The sequence below is a fragment of the Chelonoidis abingdonii genome, chromosome 1 (assembly GCF_003597395.2).
Source record: "Chelonoidis abingdonii isolate Lonesome George chromosome 1, CheloAbing_2.0, whole genome shotgun sequence".
Taxonomy (NCBI): Eukaryota; Metazoa; Chordata; order Testudines; family Testudinidae; genus Chelonoidis; species Chelonoidis abingdonii.
The window spans coordinates 249,957,836-249,973,110 of NC_133769.1; the positions used below are offsets into that span (position 1 = coordinate 249,957,836).

The window sequence follows — 15,275 nt, forward strand, 5'->3', positions numbered from 1 at the left end:
GACATGATTCCACTTCCTAGGTGTGTAAGAGAGAAACAGCAGCCTTCTGCATTGAACGAGCAGGCACTAATGAAGACCATAGGAAAAGGTCAGTGTGATAGGAGCTAAGTGGCATGGATGAAAATTTCAGCAGAGGTGGAGCTAAGGCAGGGATGTGTAGAGGTGATGATTGTCAGATGTAGGTGATGTGGTAGAATAACAGTTTATGGTCGAGTGTGATGCTAAGGCTACATACAATGGAGGAAAATAGAAGATTTTTAATTGGGGAAATGGAGGTGAGTTTAAAGATATACCTTTCTCTACCCATTCCATGCTTTTCATATCCTGCTTTAACTCATTTTGTAAATAAACTACCTGCTGCCTTTGCTCCAGTTCACTATCCCAAAAGTATATCGCCAAAGACATTCCTATAGAGGTCTGATATGCAGTCCTGCAGCAATTTTAATTAGCAATTCTGCATTAATTATTAACATTTAAGAGATTTTAAAAAAAAAGCGTTTAAATAAAGCGCTGAGAACTAGAACTGTGGGAAAGGTTGACTGGCAAAATTGTTGGAAAACTTTATTTTCACCGAAGTTTGTTCACCTGGTGTTTTAATAAAAACGATAAACAGCTTTTTCACCTGACTGAAATCTACACAGACTCCATGGTGGAAAGCCAGTACCACGATTTGATAGTTTATTAGCAGAGTATTACAGGCTATACTACAATTAGTTTTTGCTGAAGTTCTGTCACTAGTACAACTCCAGACAGCTTTCCTCCGCCCAGCTTTTTGTGACATTATATTGATTGATATTTATTTCACTTAATTCTCCATTTTCTTTCTATGAAAATTTGATATAGGAATATTTCATGCATAAATATTGTTACATAAATATATTTGAATGTAAAAATTTCTGAGAATTTGAGCAGGAGCTACAGTACTTCAGAAAGATGACAAACCTCCTTAAGAGTGGCCTATGTGGTGAAATGAATACTATAAGATCTTCTTTGCTTGGTTTCCCAGCTACCGACAACCTTTATAAACTGTCTCTGCAAACCCTCAACGCAGATGCTTTCTTGAAACGACGACAGACCTCACCAACTCCTGCCTCTCCATCTCCACCCCCTCCATCTCTAGCTTTTGTGCAACGGAGCACTTATAGTAGTATTGTGAACAGCAGTTGCAGCAAGTAAGTTGAAATCTCTACCTCATGTTAAGCAAGTTTTCAGTCTTTTTGCAATTATGTGAAGCTCTTAGAAATGTACAAATTAGAGGTGGAAAAAGAGCTCTCAGGTTATTTCAGTCATCCCCCTGAAAGTACATTTCCCTAAAGTATATTTCTTAATGTGTTTTCTCTCCCTTTTGTATGGGAAATGGAAAGAATATTGAGTGTCAATGGTTCTTGATCTAAAATGCTCTGAATTTGTTCTTGAATATGTACCACTCCTGTAATTTTGCAATGGGTTGGGATTTCTTAACTTTGATTCTTCAATGTGGCAAGTTGGGAAAATGTGTTATCATAGACCACTACTTGAGGTTGAAATGCTGCTGCTGAGACCTCTGATTTTACTGCTGCTTCTTTTGAGAAGCTGAAATTGATATAACAACTGAATTTCTCTGACACTTGCGTTTTAAGCTGTCTGAGTATTGTTGGGCAAAATGTATTGATTCACTGTAATGTGATAAGCAATGATTGATTTTTCCAGTTAAGGTTTGAGTAATCTTAATACATACTCCAGTTAGCCACTGCAATGCTGGCTGAAAATTATCCTCTTGACTTCTTCAAGAAATCCAGTTGTCAGTCAGGTCAGCAAGAAGTTCCGAAATTCTTAAACTTCCATTGTCATCATAGAATCATAGAATATCAGGGTTGGAAGGGACCTCAGGAGGTCATCTAGTCCAATCCCCTGCTCAAAGCAGGACCAATTCCCAACTAAATCATCCCAGCCAGGGCTTTGTCAAGCTGATTCAAACCCTTAAGGAAGGAGATTCCACACCTCCTAGGTAAACGCCATTCGAGGTTACTATCTCTCAACTGCCTCGGAAAAGTTGTTCCTATCCAACCTAAACTCCCCACTGCACTTGAGAGATGTGCTCAGTCTCGTATCAGGTACACGAGAAAAGTCTAGATCAATCCTCGTTGGAACCCCTTTTAGGTAGTTGAAAAGCCTAGCAAATCCCGTATTCTGCTCTTCTGCAGACTAAACAATCCATTTCCTCAGCCTCTCCTCAAGTCATGTGCTCAGCCCCTAATCATTTTGTTGCCCTTCTGGGACTCTTTCCACATGTTCCACATCCTTCTTGATGTGGGGCCCAAACGGGACACATGTACTTCCAGATGAGCTCAACAATGCCGAATACGAGGGAATGATCATGTCCTCGACTGCTGGCAATGCCCTATATACAGCCAAGCGTTAGCCTTTTGGCAAAGGGCGCACTGTTGACTCATATCCAGCTCTCGTCAACTGTAATCCCTAGGTCCTTTCTGCAGACCATTCTAGCCATTTGGTCCCTAGTCTGTGAGAGTGAATGAGATTCTTCCGTTTAAAGTTCAGGATATGCACTGTCCTTGTTGAACCTCATCAGACTTTATTAGCCCAATCCTCTAATTTCTAGATACTTCTGTATCCTACCCTACCTCCAGCGTTCTACACTCCTCCAGTTAGTGTCATCTGCAACTTGCTGAGGTGCAGCCATGCCATCCTCCAGATCATTAAGAAGATGAGAACAAAAACAGCTCAGGACCGACCCTTGGGCACTCTGCTTAAATCAGGCTGCACGTTAGGAACATGGAGCCATTGATCACTACCCGTTGAGTCCGACGATCTAGCCAGCTTTCTATCCACCTTATAGTCTATTCATCCAGCCCATACTACTTTAACTTACTGGCAAGACTACTGTGGGAGACCGTATCAAAAGCTTTGCTAATGTCAAGGAATAACACATCCAATGCTTTCCCCTCATCCACAGACCAGTTATCTCCTCATAGAAGGCGATTAGGTTAGTCAGGCATGACCTGCCCTTGGTGAATCCGTGCTGACTGTTCCTGATCAATTTCCTCTCCTCTGAGTGCTTCAGAATTGATTCCTTGAGGACCTGCTCCACGATTTTTCCAGGGACTGAGGTGAGGCTGACTGGTCTGTAGTTCCCCAGATCCTCCTTCTTCCCTTTTTTAAAGATGGGGACTACATTAGCCTTTTTCCAGTCATCCAGGAATCCAGTCGATTGCCATAAGTTTTCAAAGATAATGGCCAATGGCCTGCAATCACATCCGCCAACTCCTTTAGCACGCTCGGATGCAGTGCATCCGGCCCCATGGATTTGTGCTCGTCCTGTTTTTCTAAATAGTCCCGAACCAACTTCTTTCCCCGCAGATGGCTGATCACCTTCTTCCCATACTGTGCTGCTCAGTGCAGCAGTCTAGGAGCTGACCTTGTTTGTCAAGATGGAGGCAAAAAAATCATTGAGTACATTTAGCTTTTTCCACATCCTCTGTCACTATTTATCTCTCTGTTGTGATAATCTGTGGTTTCCCTTGGGGTTAATGTCTGTTGTTTATCTTTGTAGGAAACCGAGGGCAGGTCTATGCTTAAACGCTATAGCGGCGCAGTAGCACTGGTGCAGCTGCGCCGCTGTAGCACTTCAGTGAAGACTACCTTGCCGAGAGGAGAGCTGCTTCCGTAGGCAGAGTTAATCCACATCCACAAGAGGCAATAGCTGTGTTGATGGGAGAAGCCCTGTTGTCAACATAGGTCTGCCTACACCAGGGGTTAGATCAGTATAAATGCATTGCTCGGGAGTGTGAAAAATCCACACCACTGAGCAATGCCGTTATACTGATGTAAGTTTACAGTGTAGACCTGGCCTGGCATCTTCCTGGTTTTACTAGCTTTACCCAGTTTATTGAAAAGAATGTCATATACTCCTTTATCCAGTAAGAACACAATATAATTATAGATCTATCATTTTATTACTTCCAGAGTCATCCATTTACAGGATACTAGTACTTTGATAAATGTGTGATCATTAAACTTAGAAGAAATAATATTTCATGCATATCATAGTAGAAACATTATCTTAAATCTGTGCAGTGCTTTTAAAAGCTTGGGATCATCCCTGTAACACAGATTACTGGGAATCTGATATAAAAAATCCTGCTCATCTTAACTCTATATTTAGTGATAAAAACTAGAAATGTACTTCTTAATCGCCTATATGTCCTAACCATCTGATTATCAAATGTCTACAATTGCACATAAGCAGTTTTTAAAAGCATAGATTATATGGAATTAGCTGATTCTGCTGATTGGTGCCGTTCTACAGTAGGCTCTTATAAGCATATAACGGAAATGGTAAACGTAAGCTAGAATGGTGTTGCATTTTCCCATAAAGCTATATTTCCATAGCCCCACTGATGCTGACAGCAATGTAGCCATGAAAAATTGATTCCTGCCTGCATTTTCTTTTGATTTTAAAAAATTCTGTTGCTACTGAGTGGTGTAATCTCAATATTCCTCCTTGTACACCTCTACCCCAGTATATTGCGGTTCTCAAGAGACAAAAAATCTCACCGCATTATAGATGAGACCACGTTATATCAAACTTGCTTTGGCGCACACCCCACCCCACTCCCTTGTTCCCTGATCGCCCCCTCCGGAGACCCCTATCCCTTGACTGCTCCGACCCCTATCCACACACCGTGCCCCCTGACAGGCACTCACCGGCAGCGCAGAGTAAGATGGCCCCAGCCCGTTCCACTCCACCAGCTCCCAGCCATGGCGCTCTGCTTCCCACTGCCGTTGAGTACGGGAAGGTTGGGGAAAGGACGCCCCCCCCCCATACTTACCTATGGCGGGAAGTGGAGCGCTGCAGCTGGGAGCTGGCGGAGTGGAGCGGGCTGGGGCCGAGCTGCTCCATGTCCGCCGCTGCCGATGAGTGCGAGTGGGATCCCTTCCCCAAAGCCCCCTTCCCCGAGCGACACGGCTGGGGCCAGGGCGAGGGAAGCAGAGCGGGCTGCTCCCAGCCCCCTGCTAATCCCCCGGGCGACTCTGAGACTGCGGGGCCCTCAAAATTGCCCCCCCATCCACAGCTCCTGTCTCCTAGACCCTGGGACGGAGGAGCCCCTGACCACCCCCGAGACCTTCTGCCCCTTATCCAACTCCTCAGCCCCGGCCCAGCACCCTTAACACGCTGGTCAGAGCAGTGTGTTAGAGCTTTACCGCGCAGCAACCCATGTTATATTGGGTCGCATGATATCTGGGTAGAGGTGCAACTGAAAAACTTACTGCCCTAAAGTATAAAAATATACATATTTTACTTCCTGGGCACAGTTAATAATCTTTACTGAAAGAAAATCATATATATTTACAAATAAAATTTAAAAATCCAGCAGCTAAAGTTAGATCCTCTGTCCCTACTGTTATAGACTGAGACTAAGTAACATTAAAATACAGTGACTTGTCTTAATATTTTTACTTTTTCTCTACTGCATATATTGAGGTGAATTTGTATATTTCCTGTATATCCAGGGAACAGTAAAATACTGAGGTAATGTTATAGAACATAATTAATCTTTTAAGTATGACCTTTCTGCTCAGATTTCATGTGACTCGATGTTTCTCAACATTTGATGGCTAAAATATGGCTGCATATCAACAGTCTTTCTTACCAGCTTACAGTAGCAAAACTAGAGAATAGGCTTGTTACATTTTTCAGATCAGCACTGGCTCAGTCATCTGCTCATTTAAGAATACTCAAGGCCTTATCCAGTGCCCACTGAAATCAACTGAAAGACTTCTATTAATTTCAGTGAGGATTGGCAGTGGCCTTTAATCAGGATGATGCTTAAATTTTCATCCAGTGTGTTTGGGCAGATGTGCTTGTTTTGTGGGGATTAAAATGACTGAAATGAGATGATGCTGTCCTCTGCTAACAGTAGTCTGAAATTTAGTTTGTCTGGACGTTGTAATTCTGAGTAGTTAATTAAAAAAATTAATTACCACCATATGCCTAGGAGTACTAGTCATGGACCAGGATTCCATTGTGCTAGGTGCTGTACAGACACAAAACAAAGACTGGTCCCTGCCTTGAACAGCCTAAGTATAAGATGAGATGTCAAATGGATACAGAGAGACAGAATGGCAAGTACAAAAACACAGTGGTACCACATTGGTCAGCCTGATAGGCAGTGGGCTCTGCACATCTATCATAAGCATCTTTCCCAAATCTGGACCTTAGCGTCCAAATTCTGGGTGCCTAGCATGAACCCTTCTAAGCTTAATTACCAGCTTAGCTTTGATCTCGTGGTCACCATCCAAAAATTCCAGGGTTTTGGCCCCCTCTGGTCTCCCCAAAACCTTCCCTAGAGAGACCCCAAGACTCAGAGACTCTGAGTCTCACAACAAAGGGAAATAACCCCCCTCCCTTCCCCCTCCCACCCAGACTTTCCTCTCTGGGCTAACCTGAGAAGTACTGATCGCAATCTCTTTACATCACAATACCAGAAGCATGTCTCCTCTATTCCACAAAGAGACAAACCCAAAACAAGGAAACAGAAAAATTCTATTTCTCCTCCCCTCCACCAATTCCTGGTGCTGCAGAGTTTCACCTCCGTGATTAACACAAAGAGAATTCCTCCCCTTCATTCTTAGCCTACCCGAGAGAAAACTCAAACAAGTCTTAAAAGAAAACTTTATATAAAAAGAAAGAAAAAAGACATAAGAATATAATTCTCTGCATCAAGTGACAACACTGGGCTATTGCTTATAAGAAAAATATGATAAACAGTCTGATTCAAAAAGATATCCAATTTGAAACTTCCAGCAAGCTACAACGTATAAAACAACCAATAACAACATAAAAGCCTATATTGTTTTTCTACCTGTACTTACAATTTGGAAACAGAAGATTAGAAGATAGAAAGAACCTTCTCATAGCTGAGAGACAGACAAAAGACTCAGACCCCAAAAATTCCTTCCCTGACTTTGAAAAATCCAGTTTCCTGATTGGTCCTCTGGTCAGGTGTTTGGTTCCCTTTGTTAACCCTTAGCTATCTATTTATGACAACATCAACCAACTAACTCTTAAATATTTTGTAGGCATCATGTCAAAGGAGTGTTTGAAGGAGGATAATAAGGTAGCTTTTCAGATGTTTACAGGGAGCTCGTCCAAGTGGAAGATAGCACAAAGGCGTGTCTGAAGATGTAGTAAGTGGCCTGTGGAGTTTGGAGGTAGTTGCTAACTGGTGGCAGGAGTCAACATTTCAATACTGAATGAGAGGTCATAGGTAGTAGGGTGGGAATAGGCTCTGAAGACCCTTGTAAATGAAGACAAGAAGCTTAGGTTTGGTGTGAATGAACAGGGGGAGTCACTGGAGAGATTCAAAGAGAAGGTTGACAAGATCAAAGCAACAGGCCCTTAATATCATCTTTGAGCAGCCTTCTGAATGGATATCAGTAAGGAAAGACTGCATTTTTTCAAGGTCAGAGAGAGAGTTGTTGCAGTAATTAGGATGAGAGCATGGATGACAACTTTAGCTGTGTGGAGGGCTTCTGTTCCTCCTCAACAATCTCCAAGACAGGATGACACATTCGAGGACCAGGAAAGAAGACCTGACAAGGAGGCTACTCCACCGTCTGATATTTCTTCTTTCTCTCTGAATAAAGCTGTCATCTCATGTTTACTATTTCAGACAGTTTCAAGATCTGATCGTTCCTCTTAGTAGTAGTGCAGAAAATATGGTCCAAATTGTTTGACATATTGTATACATTGTCATCAGCATGGGGAGCCCTCCCTATTTTATAGAACCTACCTGGTCCATCTGGCAGAATCCTGTTACTGCTCCCCCACCCACAACAGTTAGAAGACCAAACAAAAGGTATTGTGTCCCAGCTGGGGGATGGGAGTTTTATTTCTCCTGCCCACACCCCTGCTCCACCCCCGCTGAGTTCTTCAGTCATGGGCAAGGCTACTCTTCATGGCAAGGATCACAAGTATTTGGACCTTTGGGGGCACAGGCGATTCTGGAAAAATACAATCACATTAATTATTCAACAATGAGCTCTTACTGAACATCTACCACAAGAGCAGTTTCAAGCCATCGTTGCAGAAGGGCAGCTCTTGGCTAAAATAGCCCTGCAAGCTTCTCTGGCTGCTGATACAGCAGGTCTTTCTACTGCTACAGCTATAGTAATGTGCAAGGCATCATGGCTCCAGTCCTCAGGATTTCCATGTGAAGTCCAGAACATGGTAAAGGGACCTCCTTTTCAATGGTCTAAAGTTATTCAGGGACACCACAGATGATTTGCTGCATACTTTGAAGGAATCCAGAGCTCATCTTCGTTCGCTGGGCGTATGTCCACCTGCAGATAAAAGGTTTAGTCTATATCAGATAGTGCAGATCACGTCCTTTTTCAGTTCTCCACTTTCCATAGACCATCAGAACCACCTAGAAAAAAGCCCAGCTTTCAAAAGGGAAGATCTTCATCTGCTACAGCAACCTCGATTTAGCAGTCAACAAAGGCGAAACATTCCTTTTAAAGTTTTCTGTTGAGAGCCATGAACACTCCTACAATCCAGACCTGCTGCTGCACCATCTTACCCCATCAAAGTTTCCATATTATGGGGATTCTGTTTTCCATTTTCATACCTCATGAGAACAGATTACCTCCAACAGATGGTTTTGAAGGTTATAACTTCAGGATACACCATTCATTTCTGCTCCATGCCCCCTTGCCACCCTCTTCTCTGTCCCTTTTCAGGGACCCCTCTCACAAACCCCTTCTGAAGCAAGAGGTTCAGTCCCTTCTCTGTTTAGAAGCAATGGAATTAGTTCCCACTCAACACAAGAGGGCTTTATTCCAAGGATTTATTGGTTACCAAAAGGGAGGCAGATTGAGACTGATTTTTAGATCTACAGATGCAGAATACCTTTGTCAAGGTATAGAAATTAAAGATGGTGATGCTCCGCCATCATTCCACCTCTGGAGCAGGGAACTGCTTTGCAACCTTGATTGTTAGGAGATGTATTTTCGTATTGCGATACACCCATCTCATGAGAAATGTCTACACTTCATGGTGAGGCAGAACCACTACCAATATCATGTCCTTTCTTTCAGATTAGCTACCGCTCCCAGGCTGTTCACAAAAGTCATGGAAATGTGGCTGCACAACTTCATCAATGGGGAGTAATGGTCTTCCCTGGCCTCAACAATTGGCTTATCAAGGGACACATCTACACAGATGCCAGATTGGCAGTTTCAGAGCTACGACTGTTCAACAGTCTTGGTCTCCAGCTCATCTTCATGAAGTCCTCCCTCTTACCTTTACAAAGGATAGAGTTTATAGGGGCCGTTCTTGGCCCCACCACAGCCAGAGCTCATCTCCAAATGGCAGGTTCCTGCTGAGTCACATCTGATGGTGCAAGTTCTGATCAGTTCTCAAGTCACTGCCAAATCATGCTTGCAACATTTTCGGGCACAGGGCAGCGTGTACCTTTTGTCATGCTGCATGCTTATCTGCACCTCCGTTGAGTCCAAGCCTGGTTCAAGTCAGTGTATACAACGTAACAGGGACAGTCTAAACAAGCTGCTGTCTATCCCCTGTCATATTCTGGTTTCCCTCAAATGGTGGAAGAATCTGGACAAAGCGTGTTTGGGGGTCCCATTCAACCACCACTTGCACAATAGTTTCCTATGTGTACCTCCATTGATGGGGAGCTCATCTCCAGGATCACGCTATCCCGGGCAGGTGGACTACCCAAGAGTTTACATTGCATATCAATTTTCTGGAATTCAGAGTTGTCAGGTATGCCTGTGTACACTTTCTACCCATGATCCAAAGACACTCCATCCACCTAATGACAGACAAAAGGGCCAGCATGTAATATATGAATTGGCAACGGGGAGTGAGAGCCCCTACTCTCTCCGCAGAGGTCATGTGATTATGGAACTAGTGCATAGCCCACGATATCCTGATCTTGGCAGTCAACAGACGTAGTTTCCAAAACACTACGGCTGACAACCTCAGAGGCACTTCACTCAAGATCACAAGTGGGAACTAAACAAATCCATACTCAGGCAGATATTTCTTCCCTGGGGATTTCCAAAAATCTTTTTACCACCTACGCCAACTGGAAATGAGTGTAGTTCTATTTCAGGGGAAGCTTGGGACACCTTTCTCCTCTCTTGGGTGAAGAATCTTTTATACGAATTTCCTTTGCTGCTGCTGATTCTCAGGTTCTTATACAAAATCAAGCAGGACAAAGCCACAGTCATCTTGAATGCACCAGTCTGTCCAAGACAGGTTTGGTTTCCTCACTTTCTTTGCCTGACTTCCCAACCAGCCGTTAGTCTTCCACTGACGCCCAGTCTTCTCGCACAGGACTTGGGGAATGTCCTTCATAGCCCTAACTTGAACCTGCTGCAGCTCAAGATCTGGTATCTAGATCAGTGGTTCTCAAACTAGGGCCACTGCTTCTTCAGGGAAAGACCCTGGTGGGCCGGGCTGTTTTTTTTTACCTGCCAAGTCCGCAAGTTCGGCCAATCGCAGCTCCCACTGGCTGCGGTTCGCCGCTCCAGGCCAATGGGGGCTGCAGGAAGCAGTCCCGGCTGAGGGACTGATATAGATGTTTCTCGAAGCTGTACTTTCTTGCACCACAGAAGTTTAGGGGCTTCTGCTAAATGATTATTACCAGAAAAACTTACCTTGCTTTCAGAAATAGAAAAGGTTTTAGCACTGGTGTACTCAACATAGTTTTTCTTGTTGATTAATTCTGAAGAAAGGAGGTCTGTCTTTGGGTTCCATTAAAATTTCACATAGCTGCCATCACAGCATTCCATTCTCCCATACAAGCCTTCTCTGCGTCATTGAGATTTATAAAGGATCTATTAGACCTCTTTCCGAATGTTAGACACTCTAATCCCACCTGTGACTTAAAGTTAGTTCTCAATTCTTTGATGAAGCCACACTTTGAATCATTAGCAACCTGTTCACTTCTGAACCTCTCCATGAAAACCACATTCCTAGTGGTTATTACTTCTGCCCAAAAGGCTGGAGAAACTGTGAGCTTTATATGAAGGGTCAATTGTTTCCATCTTTGTCAAAGGTAATGTTTCTGTTTGACTATATCCACATTTTTTACCCATGATTACTTTGGATTTTCATATCAATCAATTCATCTCCCAGTGGTCTATCACAAGCTTCATCAGTCAAGACAGGAAGTTGGCCTTTGTACCTGAGATGTTGGGAGAGCATTGACTATCTATCTGGACAAGACTAGATCTTTTTGATCTTCCCTGAGATTTTGTTTTTATGCCAACAGAGCTAACGGGGTACCAGTGATTACCTAGATGCTTCCTAAGTTTCTGGTTGTGTTCTACTTTTGTTATGCACTTGCTAATGTACTCTGCCTGCTTAAGGTCACTGCTCATTCTACCAGATCGTATTGCATATCTGTGGCCCTACTAAAGGGCATGTCTGTTTGCAGAAATATGCAAAGTTGCTGCATGGGCTTGGATCCTCACTTCCTCAAAACATTATATGTTGGTCAGTGCTTTCTGGGCAGATGCTGCCTTTCGCTCTGCAGTCCTGCTGGCAGCCTTAGACTGATTCCAAAGCCCCCATGTTCTTCAGGGGGTACCATTACGGAGTCACCTCAAATAGAGCACACATCGCAATATGACTCTGAGAGGTTACTGGAGTTCTTTGCGATGGGTGTCCCTGTGAGTGCTTTAGTACCTGCTCTCTTTCCACTCTGCTTTAGAATCACCTTCTTGCGGCTTTGCAGTGGAGAAGGAACTGAGGGAAGTTTTTGGGAACAAGGATCTGTGGGGCATATGCAGGGGGCAAATGGACACTGACACCAACAATCTTTGAAGGTGCGTGCACATCTCAAGAAGAACTCCAGGAACTGAACAAGGAAAATTAATCTCTCCCTGAGTGGCATGTACCTAGGATAGATTTGTTCACTTTGCCTCTCTGCAAAGTTACTAGTTTTCTGCAGACGGCATTGAGTGAAGCACACTGAGAATAAAAGCCTTCTGTGCCTAGTGGAAGTTGAGAAGTTGATGTACGCGTTTCCCTCATTAACTGTAGTAGTAAAGGACCTGACCAGCTAATGAAAGAGAGAAACTGGCTCGTCACATGTAAACTCTGACCCTTACTACAGCCCAGCTTAGGATAGCATGGCTCCTAAGGGGATAGAGATGTGCCTAAGCATGTGTCTGAAGTCCTGTCTGCTCAGGAGTCTTCCAGAAAAGCAAAACAATGAAAGGAGAGAAAAGCAGTTTGACTTCCTTTTCCTGTCTTAGTACGTGCTACAGATCTCATCTGTAAAATACACTTCACAGCCATTTCAACTTCATAGCCATATAGAAAATAGACCAATTTCTCTGCAGCCCGAAGTCATCAGTCTTGTGAGGGACTTCATTGCATTTAAAACCTCCCACTAAAAAAGATTGTTGTAAGATATTAACATGGTATTTAGGAAGCTACTAAACATACCCTGGAGTCGCTGGATACTTGGGATGTTCAGGCACCTAAATGCCTTTCAAAGGCATTGCTTAAATTCCACCTTAATTAAAACAGTTATCCAGCCAACTTTCTTCCTCTGCTTTATGCCATACCCAGCAAGGCTCTTCTACAAAAACTAAACATAAGCGGGTCCTGAAGTTTTCATCTGTAGTGAAACTTAAAAGCCCTTAGAAAGGGCTTTAAGTTTTCTGTTTCATTTTAACCTGATACACTAGGTTATGCTGTTTCCAAGAGCCATGGTCAAATGGCTGGCTGCATCTCGTATTTTTGTTCCTTTGTTCCTTGTATTTTTGTAAGTTTATAGATATGTGGTATGGTTAGTCCAGGGATCAGCAACCTTTGGCATGTGGCTCAACAGGGTGAGCACCCTGGTGGGCCGGGTCGGTTTGTTTACCTGCCACGTCCACAGATTCGGCCGATCACGGCTCTCACTGGCCGCGGTTCGCTGCTCCAGGCCAATGGGGGCCGCGGGAAGCGGCACAGGCTGAGGGATATGCTGGTCGCCGTTTCCTGTTGCCTCCATTGGCTTGGAGCGGCAAACTGCGGCCAGTGGGAGCCGTGATTGGCCAAACCTGCGGACGCGGCAGGTAAACAAACCGGCCTGGCCCTCCAGAGGGCTTACCCTGGCGAGCCACGTGCCAAAGGTTGCCGATCCCTGGGTTAGTCAGAGAGGAATGTATCACATGCCCCCAGGATCTGATAATTAATTATTTAACAGTGAGATTTGGAGGACAGCCACATGAAGTTACTTGTGTGCTTCTATGAAGTGTTACTGTGTGGCCTCACCACAAGCTTGTAAACTTAGCCCAGCAGTGCTATAGGAATTCTCTGAACTAGCAGTGCTCCAGGTCTCCCACTCCACAGTAGCTTTATTTTCTGGTGTAACTTTCTGTCTCTTGATGTATTTTATCCCTCCATTAAGTAACTTCTAAGATAGGTTCATCTGAATAAAGCTCATTCCTGCCTTGCAGTATATTTGCTTCTGCTTGTACTTGTAACTTTTCTGTTCATACAGGTAAGTTTACTTCTGAAATATCTTGAGAGAAATACTCTGGAAATTAAGTCTCCAAGAGTGGGGACCTATTTCAGCTGACACCTTTTGAAAATAAAATTACTTCCCATGTAACGTTTGCTGAAGACAGAAGGATATATTAGATCATTGCTCCACTGAGCACCTCCCTTCAGAGTCCAATATTCTGTAATCCATTTGATTTTTCAAAATCTGTACATCTCTACCTTTTGTGTACAAAGCAGCTAATGGCAGGAGGCACTAGGATTTAGAAATGGTTGCATTGCAGGGCAGGATATGACTTCATCAAAGCTAGAAGCATGGACCCAAATCTGATGATCTTTTGCAACCTGTATAAGTAATTTTTCCATTCACCTACCTTTGTCCTCACCCCACATCCTAACTTTAATTCATCCTCCAAGGGGGTCCTCCATATCCTGAATAATCGAACCCTTCTTGCCTTTATTTTCTATGTCCTGCCTAACCAAACTCTTCTTCCAGATTAAGAAAACTGTGTTTCCTCTAGATCTCAGCAGTGCTGCTGCTTGGAGCCTCTGTGTTTGTAATCACTCAATAGTAATTCCTTTGCTTGATTATGTAGTCAAATTATTGACATCTGGTTGTTCTAGTCACAGATCTAAATGTCAACAGGATGATTAAAAACTGGGCTTTGGGAACTAGTGTGGTATTGTATTTTGGTCAAAAAGGTCAGTAAGCTATTTCTGTAATAACTTTATATCATTGCAAAGCCAGTTAAATACTAGTCCTGAGAACTTCCTTTTGTAATAATGTGCTGAATCCCAACATTTTACCTTTTTTTTTTTTTTTTTTTTTTTTTTTCCCCCCCACCCAGTGAAACAAAAAACAAGCCCCTTAATGGTATCAAGCACAAGTTGGCAAAGGCAGCCTCTCTCCCTGGCAGGAACGGAAATCCCACCTTTGCTGCTGTAGCTGCAGGTTACGACAAGAGCCCAGGTAATGGAACTGTTTTGGAGTAATATCTATTGCTGCACAGTGTTGAATGATGTTCTTGTACCATTTCATTGCTTTACTCAATTTGAATTCATTGTTGCAGGTGGTACTGGATTAGCAAAGGCTTCACCAAATAAAACAGATGGTTCTGACAATAGGAGCATTTCTCACACGCCCGTTGACAGCGATGGCTCTGACAGGTAACTAATACACTTCTGGAAACCATTCCCCCCCCCACACACACACACACACACACTCCCTCACCACTACTATAAATACCCTAGAGAATACACAGGAAGTTAAGAGGCATCCTCTGCATGGCTAGGAGGAGCTCATTCTGGTTCCTAGAAGGGATGCTTTTATTAAAAATTTTAGAGGTGGATATCGGAAGATGACCTTCTAAACATGAGTACCATTAGCATGTCCAAGTTTCAGAACTATATGGGTGACTTGGAAGTAGGGGAAAGTGTCCTTCATGGCATCTGATTCTTATCCTTTAACTCTTTTTCCCTTTGTGAGACAACTCTATCTTTGTCCCCATCCAAACAATAGGGAACCCACATGGCTTTCTCAGCGTCTTGAGAAGAATGCACTAGGTTCACCTGATGTAACCTATAGGTGGAATTTTTGACCACAGAGCAGGGAAACAAAGTGCAACACTCTTCCTCTCCTAATGTAACCTTGAAGGCGGGAATGGTGACTGTATTTCCCAATGTTGAGGGCACAAGCAGAGTGTAGTTAGACTAACTGATACTCCCCAGTTGGCAGCGTGACCTATGT

General features: G+C 43.5%; 1 protein-coding gene across 1 annotated transcript in view; it reads left to right on the top strand.

Moving 5' to 3' along the window:
• Positions 1-15,275, top strand: part of TMEM131 (transmembrane protein 131) — a 179,229-nt gene that overhangs the window by 158,164 nt on the left and 5,790 nt on the right. Inside the window, 3 exon segments of the mRNA XM_075060989.1 lie at positions 1,007-1,172; positions 14,377-14,498; positions 14,599-14,695. Of these exon segments, the coding sequence (XP_074917090.1) occupies positions 1,007-1,172; positions 14,377-14,498; positions 14,599-14,695 (385 nt within the window).